Raw genomic sequence first — 19940 nt, 5'->3', positions numbered from 1 at the left:
TCTCATCCATTTCACTGTCATATCGATTTTGAAATATGTTTCCTTCCCTAATTACAGCAATTACAATTACAAGGAACTTAGCAACAATCTCACAACAAAAGTGCATCAAATATACTCGTAAAGTCACGTAATATAGTTTAAATACAAATGACTATTAAAATATTCATTCCAAGTTGAATAAATAATAGGTTTCGGGACGCGAATGCCAAAAACAGCAGATAAATTAAAGAATATATGCTTGAGAGCTTCCATGTTTTTGCAAAGATAATTAGAAAGTCTCTTATAACGGATCGCGTTCAGTATACAAGAATGAACCAAAGCTTGAATGGGCCCCAAGCTTTGTTTCAGACTTCAATAAACTCTATTATTCCGACAGAATTCGAATCTGCGAGGCCAGGGGATCCTCCCACTGGCCACAACACACTTGACACCACTCCACAGACATAGAACGTAAATGTAGCTAAGAATGTTACGGAAACAAAGTATCATAGAGAGTGTGTGTGTGTGAGTGTGTGAGAGTATTCCCACAAGTCCTCTCTCTAACTTCCAGAACGTGACCAGTTCCGTCACTCACTAGGCGGCCTACTCACTCAGAGACTGTTGTCAGTGGTGTTTATGTACTTGGCTTCGAATCATAAGTGTATCTTTACTCCTGAAGAGTGTTGTTACACTGGGATTATTCGAACATTTTCCCTCAAGAAAATAGTTAAATTTAAATTTGATTTATTATATTTGCTGTGGTCTCGGGTTCGAAGCCAAGCTGATATCAAAACAATCTACCTAAGATAGTATTTTTTTGATGACAGAAACCATTGAAAATGGCTTTCTAGCAAATGCATTATGTGTCCGATAACCAAGTGTGCTTCCAAAAATTTTATGCAAGGTGTGCTATTTCAATTTTAAGAGACATACAATATTATTTGCAGCCGAGTGATCAACTACGACCATCCGACTGACTAGAAACCCGACCAGAGAAAACCAAACTGGCAAACAATCTTCTAGGAATGCTACTCAACAAATAAATGTTTTCAAAATAGGATCTATCACACTGTTTCCAACAGTATCCGAAACGGTATATTAAACGGTGCATGAATCAGTATCTTAAATGATACACTAAATAGTATCTCAATATATGGAATAATAAACTATTCCGTATCTCAATCAATGTATGAAATGATATACTAATAAGTATCTGAAACTGAAACAGTATCTGATATCGTATCCGAAACAGAATCTAAAATTAAAGTATGATATGAATGTGTTAGTAAAGTAAGCATCCAATTTGTTCCATTTACATGCATCCCCCACTAAAACACAAAGGGAGATGACTTCAAAGTAAAATATTCATTTACGAACGGGCCTTAAAATTCACGACTTATTACATTTCTTTTTTAATATATATCTGATTGTTGGATCGGTACCAGAATAGGAAATTCTGCCCAAAAATGTCCGTCCGAGCATAACAAATATTTACGAATGTCATGTACACCTTTGTTCTTTCAACGAACTGATTTTCTCAGTATGTGTAGTGGAAGAGAAACGAGAGGAGAGAGGATAGCAGAGAAGGACAGAGAGGATAAGCAAAGGAAGGGAGGGGTACAGGAAATAAAAGTAGGGGGAGGAAGATAGATAGATGGGTGGAGAGAATGAAATGGAGACAGAGAGACAGAAACAGAGAAAGGAAGAATGAGGAGCATGAAGAAACAGAGACATGAATAGACAAGCAAAAAACGGGATCAGAAGCACCAAGGTGTGAAAACAGGTTAGATGATACACAGCGAAAATTTAACGAAATAGGCAGGAGAAAAGACGAAGTGACAAAAGGGAGACAGGAAGAGTGACAGCCAGGGAGGAATACACAGGCACAGAAAGGGGCAGGGAGGCAAAACAGAAAGGCAGCCTGAATGCGGATGAGAAATAAAAACTGGAACAAGTTACATTCAAATGAAACATTCGTGTGTTTGTGGATGGGTCTCTACACCTCTGTTTGTATACGTGTCATTAGACGTCAGTACATACACGTGTGGGCGTGTGTGCACCATTTCGTACGGCTGCTCAGATATGCAAATTACACCCCTAACTGCTTTTCAATAATAGAGGATACTCTCTACTGCAGTCTGACTGCATACGTCTCTGACTAATCAGTCTTTTGCTCAGTTATCCTTCCTCCATGTCTGTCTGTCTATCTTTCTCTCTCTCTCTGTCTCTCTGTCTCTGTCTCTCTCTCTTTATATATATATATATATATATATATATATATATATATATATATATATATATATATATATATATATATATATATATGTGTGTGTGTGTGTGTGTGTGTATATCACGAAAGTAAGCACGTGATTAAAAATGTGACAATGTCAGACCACGGAGGAAAAATGAAACAGGAATTTCCTTAAGTACTTTCGTATATTAATACATCTTCAGAAGGAGTCCTCTTAATACATCAAGAGGAGCAGGAAATAGTGTAGACAACACTACATTATTATTACATCTATATTATTATTACATTATTACATCTATGCATTAGAACCAGGATGAACAGTTTGAACCAGATTACTACTAAGATTGTTCGTATGTCAAGATTATCTCTGTCTTGATCCCTCGTTACTAGCTTAAGAATAGTATCAAAATGCATATATAAAAAAGCGTAGAAATAATATGACCAAACACAATAAGGTTGAATTAATTAATAAATCATTACTATGTAGCTGTTTCTTTAGTATTGTAAGTATTAAAATTAATATTTTCCCTTCATCTTTTCCTTCAGAGATATTAAGCACAAAATTAGATATAAAACTTTAAATAAATACTAAAACTTCCTTATTTAAAGTCAAATAAAATCACAATATAGATTGCAGAACAAAATTAAAAGCTAATCCATGAGATTTATTACAGTTACGAAATAATTGTCATTAAATCATTTACAGGATGATGGATTAATTGAGGCAACTCGAGATTCTTATAAATTCTCATTATTGGCATTAGCAGTAATCCTAGACTAGCTAATGCAACAAATAGAAGCCCCAACACCGGCACCGTATTATCAAGTGACAACACCTGCAGCATTTGACCAAGTGCCAACACATGCAGCATATTGTCAGCATTAATTCCTGTCATTTCACTCTACAAATGGTAGAAAGGAGATCAAATATGGCCAAACAAGGCTTCCCACTCACACCGCTTCACACCCGACAGCCTTCCACCCACGCCGCTCCCAAATCCGCCTATTTGGCATAAGGTCTGTCAACCGAGGAAGGAGTATTAAGGCTACCAAAAGGGCTTACTGACCAACCAGCAGGAAAACTTTAATTACAGACACTGCTCAAAACTAATGCAAACCTCCCAGCGTATATACTCCGAGGAATTGCGTACACTTCACAATGCATGAAGATACTGGAATACTTTCCGTTTTCTTCGTTGTTTATATCTCCCCGTATTAAAAGGAGATTTTGTTCTAATACTCCGCCTGATCTTCTTAATTATTTCACCTTAATATGATTTATTTTGTTTTCCATAATCTTATGATTTTCCAAAAAATGCTTTCATATTTGAATTAATTTATCTTCGGTAATTTATCTTGTAATTTATAAGTGTATATTAATGAACAAATTATTGAAGTAACATGCACATTTTTCAATGTTCATTACCTGAAGTAATATTGGAATTCCACACCTCAATTTATAAACGGTTCTCGGAGCAAAGGTGACACTACGATATCTTAAGTGGTGTACGACATTCAGTACACGATATACGATAGAGCAACATAACACGTAACGCAACGATACTTGGGAAGAACGTGGTATTACGATACCTGTAAATAACATAATACTGCGATAAATGGAAGGTAAGTAAGGCCACGATACTTGGATCACACGTAAACACCAGTATACATGGAGTGAACATAACATTACAATACCTAAGATGGCGGAAAAGCAATGATACTAGGAGCAAACGTAACATCAAGATCTCTGGACAGGACGTAATACCACGATACCTTAAGTTCAGGCATCACCACGATACCCAAAATACAAGCAACACAAAGATGCCTGAAGTGAAAGTCCCCCACTCCCCCCCCAACAATACCTGGAGAGCTACGATTACTTTCCTACGATTCCTACGATTGAATTCCTACGATTCCTGAAGTGCTAGCCACACAGCGATACCTGGAATACACGCTTCACCATTCACGAAACCTGGAAACTAAACCTCAATGTAAGTGCCGTTTTCCATGCTATTTAGTCTTTCTGTTCTTTGTTGAAATATATATGACGATGTAGTTAATCGTGATTATGTCTTCATGTCTGTTCACTCCCACAGCGACGTAAACATCAGTGCATTTGTAGTTTGTCTTCATGGAACCTTACTATAAAATACGCTCACATTAATTTGATGATCCTGATGTTACCGGCCTGCCCTTGTTTGTGGGGCAATGTTCAAGGCTTTCTGGCAGTCTAGGAATATGACAGTGTGTCCACTCGTTTACTGTCTTGTTTGACATGCCTTGCACGATCGTTGAATTATTTTAGATTTAGAAAGACAAGATTTGTCCAATCTGAAGCCATGCTGGTGAAGCGTGTTAGAGTTTTTCGGATTTATGGCACAACAGGTATGTTAGGGATGCAATCCTATAGCTGGAAGCTGCTTTGTCAGTCAGCTGTCTTATATACAGGTAAGATATGAAATGTCTTCAAGCTCTTTTCCAACTTTCTTCGTTTCTGGAAACATGCTGTATATCTTTTCAACAAAAATTCCTTAAGGGCATCTCTTCTCCTTTCAATAACACAGGCTACATCTGTTTTAGTCACATTGTTGATTTTGTTCTTAATTTGATCAAGTTTTAATTACGTTTCCATTATATTTTGTAATATTCTCCAGCAATTATCACTTTGTGCCACTGAGTCTCTCTTTTACTAAACAGAGGAGACGCTAGCAACATAACGGGTGATGGGAAGATGAGCTTAGCTTTCTCATTAGCTGTTACAGCCTGACCAAGAAAATGACAGGAAATTGGTAAATTAGCCACAGATTAGCTTTTAAATATTTACGAAATGGTCGTGAGTTCCGTAACCGGTGCATGTGGTGGATACACAAGGATCTAAAACAAAGTTTGGATATGCAATGGGCTAGAAGTGGGAAAACTCTGTATATTGATCTCACAACTGATTACGTTCAAATTTTTTCTTAAGTACTTCGTTTACTTCCAATATTCAATGTACCCGTCTTGAAAATTCAGTTCATATATAAATTCTAGTAATCCCCTTTTCAGACCACTTCTGGGATATGTCCAGATATGCTCGCAGTATATCCTTCTCTCTCTCTATCTTGACTCACCTTCATTAGCTTTGCATTGTCTGCAAACACTGTTATGAAGGAAGGGAACTATCAGCAGAAAGCGCCAAGCCATTACGACTATATAGCAATAGGAAAGGGTCAGGATAAGGATTTGGGATGGGACAGGGGGAAAGGAATGATGCTCAACCACTTGGACAGTCGGGGATTGAACGCCGACCTGCATGAAGCGAGACCTACTAGGAATAAGATTGGCCCTGGCCCCGACAATTGTGATACTCCTCTCGTAACCCCCTTCCCACCCCCTTTTCTCCACCCTTCTGTATTGTTCGATTTCTGTCACCTGATTGCAGAACTCCAAGAAGTTGTTAATCACAATTTTCCTTTCCTAAATGCGTGCGGGTGATGTGAGGCAAAATTTAGCTGTTCTAAGTTTTATACTAGAGTGCTTCAAAACATTTTTTCTAGTAACTTACACAGAAAAATTTGTTAGTGAGACTGGTCGGTAGTTTAGCGGTTCTCATTTTCTCCTTTTTTGTGCATATTATTATCCTGTTATATGTGTACTCTTTCCAAGACCTTGCGTATTCATTGTGATTTTCTTTAGTGCTGTGCTCTTTGTAGTTCTCCAATGTACCTTTGCGTCTTCTCTTTGCCTCCAAGTACTGTCTGTTGAACCATGGGCTAATTCTCCGTTTGGTTCCCATTTACCTCAGCATTGGTATGAATCTTTCCTTGGCTTCTTTGAGTTTGCTCATTATTTAATACATCTTGCCTTATGATGACTTTTCTCTGAGTTCTCTTCCCCATCCTACCCTATACAGACAATCCTTCGACCTATTGGTATTCCCCAACCCGTTACTCTAGTTTTTCACTCTCCAACTTTTACCTCTTTGTTTGACCTTCTTTGTTCTAATATATCTGTGTGTGTGTGTGTGTGTGTGTGTGTGTGTGTGTGTGTGTGTGTGTGTGTGTGTGTGTGTGTGTGTGTGTGTGTGTGTGTGTGTGTGTGTGTGTGTGTGTGTGTATGTGTGTGTGTGTGTGTGTGTGTGTGTGTGTGTGTGTGTGTGTGTGTGTGTGTGTGTGTACTCACCTATTTGTACTCACCTATTTGTGCTTGCGGGGGTTGAGCTTTGGCTCTTTGGTCCCGCCTCTCAACTGTCAATCAACTGGTGTACAGATTCCTGAGCCTACTGGGCTCTATCATATCTACATTTAAAACTGTGTATGGAGTCAGCCTCCACCACATCACTGCCTAATGCATTCCATCCGTTAACTACTCTGACACTAAAAAAGTTCCTTCTAACGTCTCTGTGGCTCATGTGAGTACTCAGTTTCCACCTGTGTCCCCTTGTTCGCGTCCCACCAGTGTTGAATAGTTTATCTTTGTTTACCCGGTCGATGTGACCGGGATGGGACGGTCTTGATTCTCAGAGGAATTGACAGGGTAGATAAGAACAGGCTATTTAACACAAGGGGCACACGCACTAGGGGACACAGGTGGAAATTGAATACCCAAATGAGCCACAGAGATATTAGAAAAAATAACACACATTTTGTGTGTGTGTGTGTGTGTGTGTGTGTGTGTGTGTGTGTGTGTGTGTGTGTGTGTGTGTGTATTTTTATTTAGCTTAGAACTTTATTAACATCATAATTTCAAGGAAATTGGTTGTCAGTTCATATTCTGCAAAAAACATTTCTCTCGTGTGTACTCTAGTATTTGCTCATACATTGCTTATCCACCTAAAAATCATTAAAACTTTTGTTCAAAATTCCGCTTCCACATACCAGATAATTCACAGTGAATATATGCCACGTTCACGTTGCACTTACATTGCATTTATATTGCATTTGCTATTCTATTTACGATGCACACATTGTTGCAATCCATTTACTTCCCACATAAACATCATGGAATCATTTGTACCAGTTCCTCTTCTCTGCATTATTGATGCAAATATAAATGAACGCCTTTAACCAATTTCCTTTACTATTTATAAAACATTTTTATGTGGCCTTCACTCTTCTTTCGTATTGAACGCAGTAGATTTTTTTGCACACTTCTACCCATTTCATGCATTTTTTTTACTAGTTTCTACCGGAACCATTCATTATTGACTAGTGTCAACATGAATTATTCATTACTGACTAGTATCTACATGAACCATTCCTAATATACTGACATTCACGCATTGCATCACACTCATTTAGAATGGCAAGAACGGCAGTTCCTGGAGTATGCAGCCCCAGCCTAGAGTCCATATCTAGTCAAGCATATGACTAAACTGGAAAACGTGCAAAAGTTTGCCACCAGACTACTACCCGGGCTGAGAGGTATGACCTACGAGGAGAGACTACGAGAATTAAACCTTACGTCGCTGGAAGACAGAAGAGCTAAGGGGGACTTGATCACAACGTACAAGATTCTCAGAGGAATTGACAGGGTAGATAAGAACAGGCTATTTAACACAAGGGGCACACGCACTAGGGGACACAGGTGGAAATTGAATACCCAAATGAGCCACAGAGATATTAGAAAAAATAATTGTGTCAGAGCGGTTGACGAATGGAATGCATTAGGCAGTGATGTGGTGGAGGTTCACTCCAAACACAGTTTCAAGTGTAGATAAGATAGAGCGCAATATGCTCAGGAACCTGTACACCAGTTGATTCAAAGTTGAGAGGCGGGACCAAAGATCCAGAGCTTAACCCCCCGCAAGCACAAAAAGGTGAGTACGAATAGATGAGTAGAAACAGGTGAGTACTGAGAAAGAAATGTTGCAACTTGGTTTGTTGGCTGACCTGACCGGAGTGTTATTTAATACCTCATTAAATGAGGTCATTTGCCTAATTAGCTATCTGGTGACAGGTGCTCTCTCTCTATCTCTCTTTCTCTCTCTCTCTCTCTCTCTCTCTCTCTCTCTCTCTCTCTCTCTCTCTCTCTCTCTCTCTCTCTCTCTCTCTCTCTCTCTCTCTCTCTCTCTCTCTCTCTCTCTCTCTCTCTCCTCTTCTTCATCTCTTACCTAACCCATCCTCTGCCCTATCCTCTTCTCACTTACCTATTCTTTTTTTTCGCTGTACCATACTCTTTTCCCTAACTCAATTTCTACCCTCTACTCTCTTCCAATACTCATCAGCAACCCTTCCTTCTCTTCCTTTACCACATCCTCTCATATCCTTACCCATCCTCTTTCTTTAGCCATCCTTTCTCTTCTTCTCTCTTTCAATCCTCTCTCTCTCGTACCTATCCGCTACAATCCCCTCTCATACCCATACACATGCCCTACTCCCATACCAATCCTCTCTTTGTCAATTTTTTGTCGATTATTTACCCCTCTTCTCTGTTTGTTTTTCTCGTCTTATTAAATTCCTTACCCACTCCTCACCTTCCTTTCACTTTAAACCTCCTTCTCCTTCCAATTCCTCTTCTTCTCCGCCCATTCTCACCCCCTCTCTATTTCCCCCCTCAATCCCTCTACCATCTCTCACCCCTTTCAACCTCCCCCCTCATACTCAGATATTAATTAACTCATCACAACACAGATTATCATATTCATAATTAATGTGTTCAGCGAATCTGTAAAAAATCCAAAGGGGTAATGTTCATTTTAATAGACGATAATCTCTGAGAAATTAGTAAATTGGTTGAGCATTTTCGTGTATATTTAATACTTTCAAAGACAGGTTGTAATATATTCTCGAAAGTGCTGAAGCAGTTTCGTGTTTACTTTTCTCTCATGTTTATCGGTTATCGTAAATTTATCTTCAGAGCGTAATATTTACGAAAAGGTATTGTGGATTTAAATAGAGTTAATATGAAAATATTTCTCTCTCTTAATTTTATATTTAGCTGAATGTTTTTATACAATCATGCACGATGGTGCAATAATATAGAATTGTTTCTCTGCACACATCTGCCATTTAATCATCTATTTTAATCATAATACTACTTTTGTTTGTGAAGTAGTATGCCTTTAGAAATTTTATATGATTATGACGAAGTCTGCCCGCTTCCACCCCTCAACCCCCCAAATAATTATTCAAATTTTTCAAATTTACTTCTAAACCTTCAATTTCATTTAATGTCTTGTCCCAGTAGTAACCTATTCTACCGTCCTGGCATTTCAATTCACGCACACACCTCTAGTTCCTAACAGTTTAATGTTCTGTTAACACCTCATTACAAGGAGTCCTCTCAAGTGGATTTCCTATCTCTAGCTAGGTGCTCCTCGTTCTGAACAATGGTCGAATCGTAGTTGTTGATAAATATCACTGCCAAAACAATGTCTTTTAACTCAGAAATTTACCCCCTACTGCCATTGACCGCCTCTCACCCTAAGCACCGAGCCGTGGCGGAACTCCACATACGATAAGAACCTCTCCCTTGTACTTTTTTTTTATTTCTAGTGCTAACTAGAATTTATTCATAAATTCCTAACTTTTACCCTGGCCAAAATACTTTCCTCCAACTGAATGGACACTAGCTAACAGCATACACGAGGGACGACCGTCAAGGAGAGTGGGTCGTGCTCAAGATGGAAGATAGTTTTTGTTTCGTATCAGGTGTTACAGCGCCGGCTGCCAAATTAGCAAGAAGTGCGCCCCTTCTGCTGTAAGTTCCTTGGTGTCCTGCTTACTAAGTTCTGCACGTGTCTGTTCATGGACGCTGAGGAATAAAAGTAGGTGAAGTAGGCATCTTCATCTTTAAGATGCCTACTCCACAAGTGAGCACTAGATTTGCTGCACTCTTTCGTATGCGCAGTTTTATGTTGTTTATGTACGAACATCGCCTGTGTTTCTCGGTCGCAAATATAACCTGTCATGTTATTAATGATCCTCGTCGTCAGTCATCAGCTTCAGGAACGAAGGGAAGTAGATAGATGAAGTAACCTTTCTACAACAGGGACTAAGCACCCTACCTCCTAGTTCACATGCACCAATTCAGTATATTCTAGGTTTTGTTCCATTATAGACTACTCTTAGAGTATGTTCTTGATAGCATTCCCTATGTTGTAGAATGTAATCTGAGATTTTACAAATTCTTTAAGCTCCGCCAGCATACCGTGGTGTCAAACCCGGTCAAAAGGAAATACAATGTCCAGTGGAACAACACTGCTGATTTTTGTCTGATTTCACATAGTCAAAAGGTTCAACATAAGATTTGTTTTAGACGATCTTAGATAATATTCACGACTGCATAATAACTCATAACGTTCAAAGAATGCTGATGTTCATTGTAAGAACATTGTCTAAAATATTATGCCCTGTAATTAACAGCAAGGGGACACTGGTTTATAGATGCCGACCACTGAACGGCTCTTGCTTTTTTGGACTGGGATTATATCGACCATCTTCCCTTCACTGCGGGGAGGGTCTTGTTTCTTGAGGTAGGTCAAGTTTGTAGAGTGAGATGAGGGGCAAAAGCCAGCAGATCCGCTCAATTATCCCCATCTCTCTCTCTCTCTCCCTCCCTCTCTCTTTCTTTCTCTCTCTCTCTCTCTCTCTCTCTCTCTCTCTCTCTCTCTCTCTCTCTCTCTCTCTCTCTCTCTCTCTCTCTCTCTCTCTCTCTCTCTCTCTCTCTCTCTCTCTCTCTCTCTCTCTCCCCTCTCTCTCTCTCTCTCTTTCTCTCTCTCCCTCCCTCCCCCTAACCAGGAAAGACATGCAAGATTTACGAGTCAAAAATACTGGGAAACTTTCAGAACGAGTGAGTTACAACGTGGTAAGTTTCTTTCTTTAGAGTTTTTATTCTTTAAGTGACACAGATTCATGAGGTAACGCTGACGGAGTTTAATGTCTCACAATTCCAAGATCTGTGACCTGACAATCCCACTCGCTCTATCTCTCTCTCCGCACCCTCTCTGATCTGCTGGGATAGTCACAGTAAGTGTAGTGAATATTATCTGATGACCAGAAGAGCCGACATAGTATACCACCTGCCCTCAGGTAACAAAATTGTTAATTGGTCGTTAATTAGGCGTAGTACATATGACCAAGGAAAGGGGAATGAAATGATAATGTGTGAAATTCCAGCTCAGGTCTCTCCTAAGTATAATGTGATGGGAATTGTGTTGCATTATTAGGGATAATGATTGTCAACCAAAGACGTTGATGGGCTCAACTCCATGTCATTTAGAATCAAACCTAATAGTGTGGAGTTTCTGAGGGTTAAGCATTGTTTGAAGTACCTAATTTCAAGGTTGCCAGTGATGACAATATCAACTGACTAGAACTTAAGGTCCCTATTTGATATTATATAGATATTAAGATATTTTATTTGCTATCTTTCACCATGTTTCGTCTCCAAGTTTTCCGTAACAATCCAGCAGGTGAAATAGGGACCTTATGTCTACTCTAAAACTAAAATAGACAATTCTGTCACGACTCATCCAGGATGAAAATCCAGAAAACCTATAAAAAAAATTCTCAAAACTGTCTTCGTATTGAAACTTTTGTTTGTTTTCCTCTTACATATTTTCGAAATAGGTTCCCTTTCATGTATAGAAACTGAAATAACTTTTTCGTTGCACTGCAGCACTTGAGGAGTAAATAGTATAAATAGCAGGACAATGATGCATGAATCACTTACCTGAGACATACAAATTTGGCAACTAAAGTGTATTCAGTAGCTAATTGAAATTGTTTAGTTTGCAGTACACGTTTTTATTATATATACAAAAGCACAATATATTATAAATATATATATATATATATATATATATATATATATATATATATATATATATATATATATATATATATATATATATATATATATATATATATATGTATATATATATATATATGTATATATATATATATATATATGTATATATATAAATGTACCAAACTACTGTACAGAGTCGAGATCTACAACACTGGTCTATCATATAATAATTTTCGTTCACTTATTTGTAAATCGGAATAAGGAGCACCAGAGAAGAATCTTATACTGTTATACATAGACAGAGGGACAATGAACGGAAATACACACACATATACGTATGTCAATATACATAGACATAAACACACTAAAATGAATCTACTTGTACCTCAAACAATGCTAAGCAGTACTTTCACAATTAGTATATAATGAAAATTTGCACAAAATGTACTTTATTATACATACACATACGCACACGCACACAAACACACACACACACACTCACAAGCACAAACACATACACACACTCACAAGCACAAAAACACTCACACACACATACATATACACACACACATGTGTGTATTTGTGTGTAATCAACTGGTTTACAGGAATCTGTACACCAGTTGATTGACAATTGAGATGCGGGACCAAAGAGCCAAAGCTCAACCCCCCGCAAGCACAACTAGGTGAGTTCACACGCCTATGAAGTCAAGCACAGAATGGAGTTAAAGAAAGTTTCTTGTAAACATATGTTGTTGAATATGACCGAAAGGGTAAGATTAATAATTCTAACACGAATTTTCTCAATATTTCTTATGTTTTTCTTCACTGTCGAGAATATTTCAATTATCCTCGACAGTGAAGAAAAACATAGGAAATATTGAGAAAATTCGTGTTAGAATTATTAATATTACCTTTTCGGTCATATTCAACAACATATATATATATATATATATATATATATATATATATATATATATATATATATATATATATATACATATATATATATATATATATATGTCGTACCTAGAAGCCAGAACGCACTTCTCGGCCTACTATGCAAGGCCCGATTTGCCTAATAAGCCAAGTTTTCATGAATTAATTGTTTTTCGACTACCTAACCTACCTAACCTAACCTAACCTAACTTTTTCAGCTACCTAACCTAACCTAACCTATTAAGATAGGTTAGGTTAGGTTAGGTAGGGTTGGTTAGGTTCGGTCATATATCTACGTTAATTTTAACTCCAATAAAAAAAATTGACCTCATACATAGTGAAATGGGTAGCTTTATCATTTCATAAGAAAAAAATTGGAGAAAATATATTAATTCATGAAAACTTGGCTTATTATGCAAATCGGGCCTTGCATAGTAGGCCGAGAAGTGCGTTCTGGCTACTAGGTATGACATATATATATAAATATATATATATATATATATATATATATATATATATATATATATATATATATATATATATATATATATATATATATATATGAGAAAAAGATCCAGAAATTAAACATCATGTCGTTGGAAGACTGAAAACTACGGGAGATATGATTACAACATACAAATTTCTATAAGGAATTAATAGGGTAAACAATTACAGACTATTTAGCACGGGCGGACCTCTACCAAGGGAACAGCGGTGGAAACTGAATAGAAGTCTTTTACAGGTGGGACAATATCAATAGAGTTGCCAACGCCTACGTCACCCGTGAAATCAGACACAGCTACATTTGGAAACAAGTTAACGAGGAAAACGGATACGTCGAAGAGGTCATTAAAGCGAAGACGAACCTCTATATAGCTTCTGATGAAACGACCAACGCTTCAGATTCTCTCCAACCAATGCGCTCTCTCACAGGAGCGCCTTTATAGCGGCTCACACACATATACACAAAAAAAAGAGGAAAGAATTCTGAATGACGTTATCGAGAGAAACGTGTTCCGTACATACACTAACTGTAAGATAATTTTCACAGTTTACCATAAGAGCAAGAAGATCGCCAATGTACTCAAATATAACTTCACCGACACCAGGAGTAACGCCTTTGAAGGAGACAAATTCCTTTACATGCCCACTTGTGGACTGTTAATCTCAATATATAGAAAAACAATTTTTTTGTCAAGGGGACTGATATTACACTGTAAACATGGCTCTATCAAAGCTCACACTGTTTCTAGACACAACCAGATCCCTCACCAGAGATATCTTAACCAACGATGCCAGAATGATAGGAAAAAGAGCATCAATAATTGATGATAAGCCATACTCCTCCTCCTTGAGCCAGCTTACTCTCAGGTGTACCTCAGCTTTTCCCCTACACCAATAGAGAACAACCACAGTGTACCACATCTACTGTCCCAACCTACCTCAAAAATATTATACCTTACTACGCCTCATCCCACCAAGTGCGCATTACCAACTGTGTATCCACGATGCAAAAATACTAAAAATAATTTCAAGTTTCACTGAGGTTGTTCGTGTGAATATATATATATATATATATATATATATATATATATATATATATATATATATATATATATATATATATATATATATATATATACATATATATATATATATATATATATGTATATATATATATATATATATATATATATATATATATATATATATATATATATATATATATATATATATATATATATATATATGAGTGTTTGTGAAAACGTATACACCAATATTAATATATCAAAACATCCATGCTCAAGTTTCTCTTCTGAGTGACAGAAAGAAACAAGTCTCAGGGATCCATTGGAAGACCCAGCGAGATCCTCGGAAGCGCATTCAAGGTTGGTGTGAGAGGCCTGCGAGGGTATGACAGAGAGAGAGAGAGAGAGAGAGAGAGAGAGAGAGAGAGAGAGAGAGAGAGAGAGAGAGAGAGAGAGAGAGAGAGAGAGAGAGAGAGAGAGAGAGAGAGAGTGAGAGAGAGAGAGAGAGAGAGAGAGAGAGAGAGAGAGAGAGAGAGAGAGAGAGAGAGAGAGAGAGAGAGAGAGAGAAAGAAGGAGAGGGCGAGAAAGAGAGAAAAGAGAGAGGTGGTGGTAGTGGGGGAAAAAAAGAGAGAACATACCTTCCAGTCTGGCATACATTGGTCACCAAACAAACACAAAAGGAAAAGGGGGGCTCAATTCTCCATCAGTCAGGTCCAGAGGGAAGAGACAGAGAAAATGAACGATGTTTGTATGATAAAGAAAGCTTATTTTAATCCTCGCGCTGCATGCATCTTGTGCTGGAGGCGCTGGACATCGCAAGACAGTAGCTTTGAGTTGTGGAGATTGTTGTTATGACTGCAGTTTGGATCGATGTGACGGTAGTTATACAGTAATAATAATGTTTGTGGTATGGGTTAATGCTTGTGGTCTGGGTTAAGTTAATGATGATGGTGTTTGTAGTGATGGAACAGAAGTTACAGTGGTGGTGGCGATAGTGGTGTTGACCAGACCACACACTAGAAGTTGAAGGGACGACGACGTTTCGGTCCGTCCTGGATCATACTCAAGTCGATTGTGAGAATGGACTCACATTCGAGAATGGACAATCGACTTGAGAATGGTCCAGGACGGACCGAAACGTCGTCGTCCCTTCAACTTCTAGTGTGTGGTCTGGTCAACATACTTCAGCCACGTTATTGTGACTCATCGCCTGCGATAGTGGTGCGTTGTAGGTGATGTTGAGTGGTAGTGGCAATATGTTGGAGAGTAAGTGTGGTTGTAGGGAAGGTGGTAGTGACGTAGGCGCGGGTAGTTATTTTAATTGTGCTTGTGGTGACTGTGGCTGGAGACGGTTTTTTTCCGGTTGAGGTAATGTTGGTGGAGGTGATGGTAGGTGTTGATAGGTGTTGTAATAATGATTGTGGTGGTCATGGGAATAGTGATTGTGGTGTCAGGATAATGTTGGTTGATACGGTGCTGATGGTAACTGATGACAGTGGTTGTTACAAGAGTCCTTGACGATTGCTGATAGCTGAAACAATTGGTGATAAAGATGCTAATTATTATCAATAGCGGTGACTAATAGTGGTGATAGCAGTGCAAGTACGCAAGAGCGAGAGAGAGAGTGCGCGAGAGAAAGAGAGAGAGAGAGATCAACAGACCAACAGCCATTCCTATAAAAATGACAACCTCCTTGACGGCCAGTGCAACAGGGAAGATCGTGAGTATTACATGTAAAGCCCGAGTGTGATGCCCTGTACAGACACAACAAGCAGTGCAGGTCCAATATCTAGAGGAGGGCGTAAGGCCGTACTTCTAAAAGAAACTATGAACGCTAACAGCGAAGAATAGCGGTGCCTGGTAGAAGTTAAGAGACAGGGGCCAGATTCACAAAGCAGTTACGCAAGTACTTAAGTACGTGTACATCTTTCCTCAATCTTTGACGCCATTGGTTACATTTATTAAACAGTTTACAAGCATGAAAACTTCCCAATCAACTGTTGTTATTGTTATAAACAGCCTCCTGGTGCTTCCGAGCTCATTAACTATTAAATAATTGTTAACAAAGCCGCCAAAGTTTGTCGAAAGATGTACAGGTTCGTAAGTGCTTGCGTAACTGCTTCGTGAATCTAGCCCCTGGGCAGGAGACGGACTAGCGAAGAACTTAATAAAAAAAATCGTGGCATTTCAAACCCTGAGAAGGAGCGTTACCGGCAGCCGTGGAACTGGAGATGGACGAGCCCTTCCGGTGGATTCCGAAGTAGGTCCTTCGACGAGGCGTCAGTTGGATCCATGACTTCGAGTCCACTGCACCGGTAAGAGAGGCGTTAGCTTCATGACAAGACACTCTGGAGGCCCGTTGGGCAGAGTGGTGTTTCCAAGGGGAAAGGAAGGGAGATGGTGAGGGAAGAAGGTACAGAAGAAAGGGAGAAAAGGGACGTGGTGATGAAAGAGAAAGTAATGAAGAAACAGAGGTATCAGGGGTGGCTATGAGAGAGATAGATGTGAGAAGTTTTGAAAAACGGCTAGGACGAGCTTCTCGTAATGGGACTTGGGAGAGATGAAGATGATAGAGGAGTGATGAATTCGGGGTAAGATGAGCAGAAAAATGGGATGGTATGGACGGAGAAGCGTGAGAAAAGGGAGATGATGAAGAGAACTGAAGAATTGTATTGGAATTAATGGAAAAAGCTGTGAGGAACATGGAACCCTCTGGTGAAGTTGCTCTGAAAAGCTTCTCAAGAAATAAAGGGAAAAAAGAGAATTGGTTCCAGAAGATGATATACCTGTTATAAAGGGAGAGGGTAAGAAGACCACGAGTAAGGATGCAAGATTAGAAACGATTAAATAGAATATATAAATATATAGACATGAAGAGCAAAATTACAAAAATATATCAGTAGAGAATCAGGGAGACGAAAGTGAAAGTTACAGAAATACTTGGTAACTATGCGTCTGTCTCTGTGAAGCAAAGTCAGACAAAATGTAAACAAAAAAATAAACTTATTTGAAGGTTTAGGACAGATAACGTTTTTGTCACGATATATAACTGACTAAAACTTTGTATTAAATAATTCAAGAGGAATATTACAGGAGCAAGGATGTGGTTTATAACGGAAGATTAGGTAAAGTGTAGGTAGAGAAGAAGAATTGTGAAAGGTGATGCAATAGAGAGAGAGAGAGAGAGAGAGAGAGAGAGAGAGAGAGAGAGAGAGAGAGAGAGAGAGAGAGAGAGAGAGAGAGAGAGAGAGAGAGAGAGAGAGAGAGAGAGAGAGAGAGAGAGAGAGAGAGAGGGGGGGGTCCAAAGAAGCAATGTATCAAGAAGGATTCAGGAATAAAGGCGACGCAAGTACGAAAACATGAAAATATATATAGAAAATGTCCGAATAAAATAAAGTTGATGCAGGAGACGATGAAAATGAATAAGATGAATAGAGTACGAAAAAGAGGACAAGAGGGAAACGACAAGGTAAAGTGGGTTGAAGAAGGAAGATTTTATGAGTAGGGGGTAAGGTAAGAGATGGGCAGGAGAAGGTCTTCAAAAGTACGAGAATGGCACGAGTTGAATGGAAAAACAAGGAAAGGAGCGACTGGAGAATCTGGGAGGTAAAGGAAAAGGCACATAAACAGGAAAAGGTAGAATTGGAAGAATTAAACACACAATTCTCCGGTAATATCAACAGCATACAAGTTCAAAATATCATGTCAATGGGGGCAATATTTTTACTAATGTAGCACAGACAACATGGGGAAAAGCCACGTTTTCGGCACATAAAAACATAAACACACGCACGCACATCACGAGTGTAGCTCTCATCCTGTAACTACACTTAGGTAACTACGCTTAGTTAACTACACACACACACATACGCTACCTTGGCGTGGGAAAAGGCACATGCCAGTAGCATCACTACCTATCTCGATTCCGTCCACAGTGACACATAGGCGAGACAGACGAACACAAACACATTCTCCAACAGAGAAGACAAAGACAATAGAACTAAGAACAGGAAGTAGAGGCACCAATGACAAAAGGTAAACTAACAACGGAGAGACAAACACATTAACAGACGTTGACGTTGTTGACACGGCCGTGGTCACGTGCATGGGATGTGTTAACTATGTAACTTAATGAAGCTTCCGTTTACGGCATCAAAGCTTTCATTATCATTCATATTTTGTAGTTGATTTTATTCGCTTACCACGTATAGAAATGTTCACACATTGGAACCGGGGTTATTTTTGTTTATTTGTTTTTTCATTTTAATATTATTATTATTATCATTAAAGCAAATTTTACTATATGTGACTTTATTATTATTGTAATACAATTATTATTAAAATTTTTCTTCTTATTATTATTCTTCTTACTATTACATATTAATTTTATTTTTATAATTATTGAAATTAGGTCCGAATTACTATAATTTAGCACAATTGTGAAGTATACCTCGCAATTGTAATGAATTATTTTTTTGTAATTGTTGATTTTATGCATAGTTAGGTCTATGTTAGTTAAGGTGCTTTTCCTAGAGTATTTACAATATGGACAGGTACTAATGAATGGACTAACTCTTCAGGTAATGCTTCGAACTTTGTTGGGTTCACACAGCCCGTTCTCATAAACTGTGCCTAATTGTTTACTAATCCAGCAGCCGAATCCCAAATTTATGAATGCTAAAATGTTTTATAAATCTGTCTCAACAGATTACATTCATACTTTTCTTGAACAGTGCTTCGCTTTCTTCAAGTGATTGAATTGCACCTCTCAAAATGTTTCTCGCACGTACTGCAAATACAGGTATCTGCCATTAGAACTAAGACAGCTAACCTAACCTGTTTCAGCTCTAACTATGTTCATAATTTGAATATACACTAATATTAAAACGTATATGGGAAAATAGATTTTTGTATTACTTAATTTGTTCAACTTAATGAATAAATCTTTGGGTATAGGCGTAGCTTGGACGAGTATAACCTGAGATTGGGTCAGATTGACAGCAGCCCCAAAAAAACAGACTATTGCCAATGGAGAATTAGGGAATGGTTTCTCATAAAATAAATTTTGAATCTCCTGTGCTGTTTATTTCCAATTAATTTCTTTGTCTTAAATCTTTGGAGCTCTATTGCTAATAAGATCTGCTGTACCGAGTTTTTGTTTGCAATTAGAATAATTCCTTCGTTGAATAACACCAGAAGGAAGAAAATACACCAACATCCTAGGGGTAAGTCAGAGCATCCCCCCAACTTCCTCACATAACTCATTTACCCTCACAACAAATTCACTTGAACCAATTTGCTTCCCCTTCTCCAACATTCCCCTTTCATCGTCCATCTTACTACTTCTTTAGTTTCTTCACGTCGTATCTTCCTTTACTTCCTCTCCCTAACATACTTCCACAACTTGCCTCACTTACTTTCTCTCCAACCTTATTCCTCTTACTCTTCCCTCCAGTATAGCCCCCCCCCTTGCCCTCTCATCAATATGCCCCACTCTAATCTGTCCCCAATAT

The 19940-nt window shown here is 38.4% G+C and overlaps 1 protein-coding gene across 3 annotated transcripts in view; it reads right to left on the bottom strand.

The window, feature by feature from the left end:
- Positions 1–19940, bottom strand: part of LOC123774476 (uncharacterized) — a 274120-nt gene that overhangs the window by 41360 nt on the left and 212820 nt on the right. For 2 of the 3 annotated variants that reach the window (XM_069304067.1, XM_069304069.1), the window contains one exon: positions 16639–16734. The exons of the other annotated variant lie outside the window; for it this stretch is intronic. In XM_069304067.1, the coding sequence (XP_069160168.1) occupies positions 16639–16734 (96 nt within the window). The remainder of the gene's footprint in view (positions 1–16638; positions 16735–19940) is intronic. 3 annotated transcript variants of the gene reach the window in all.

Source organism: Procambarus clarkii, chromosome 51, assembly GCF_040958095.1.
Source record: "Procambarus clarkii isolate CNS0578487 chromosome 51, FALCON_Pclarkii_2.0, whole genome shotgun sequence".
NCBI lineage: Eukaryota > Metazoa > Arthropoda > Malacostraca > Decapoda > Cambaridae > Procambarus > Procambarus clarkii.
This window is presented reverse-complemented; position numbering and strand designations above follow the sequence as displayed.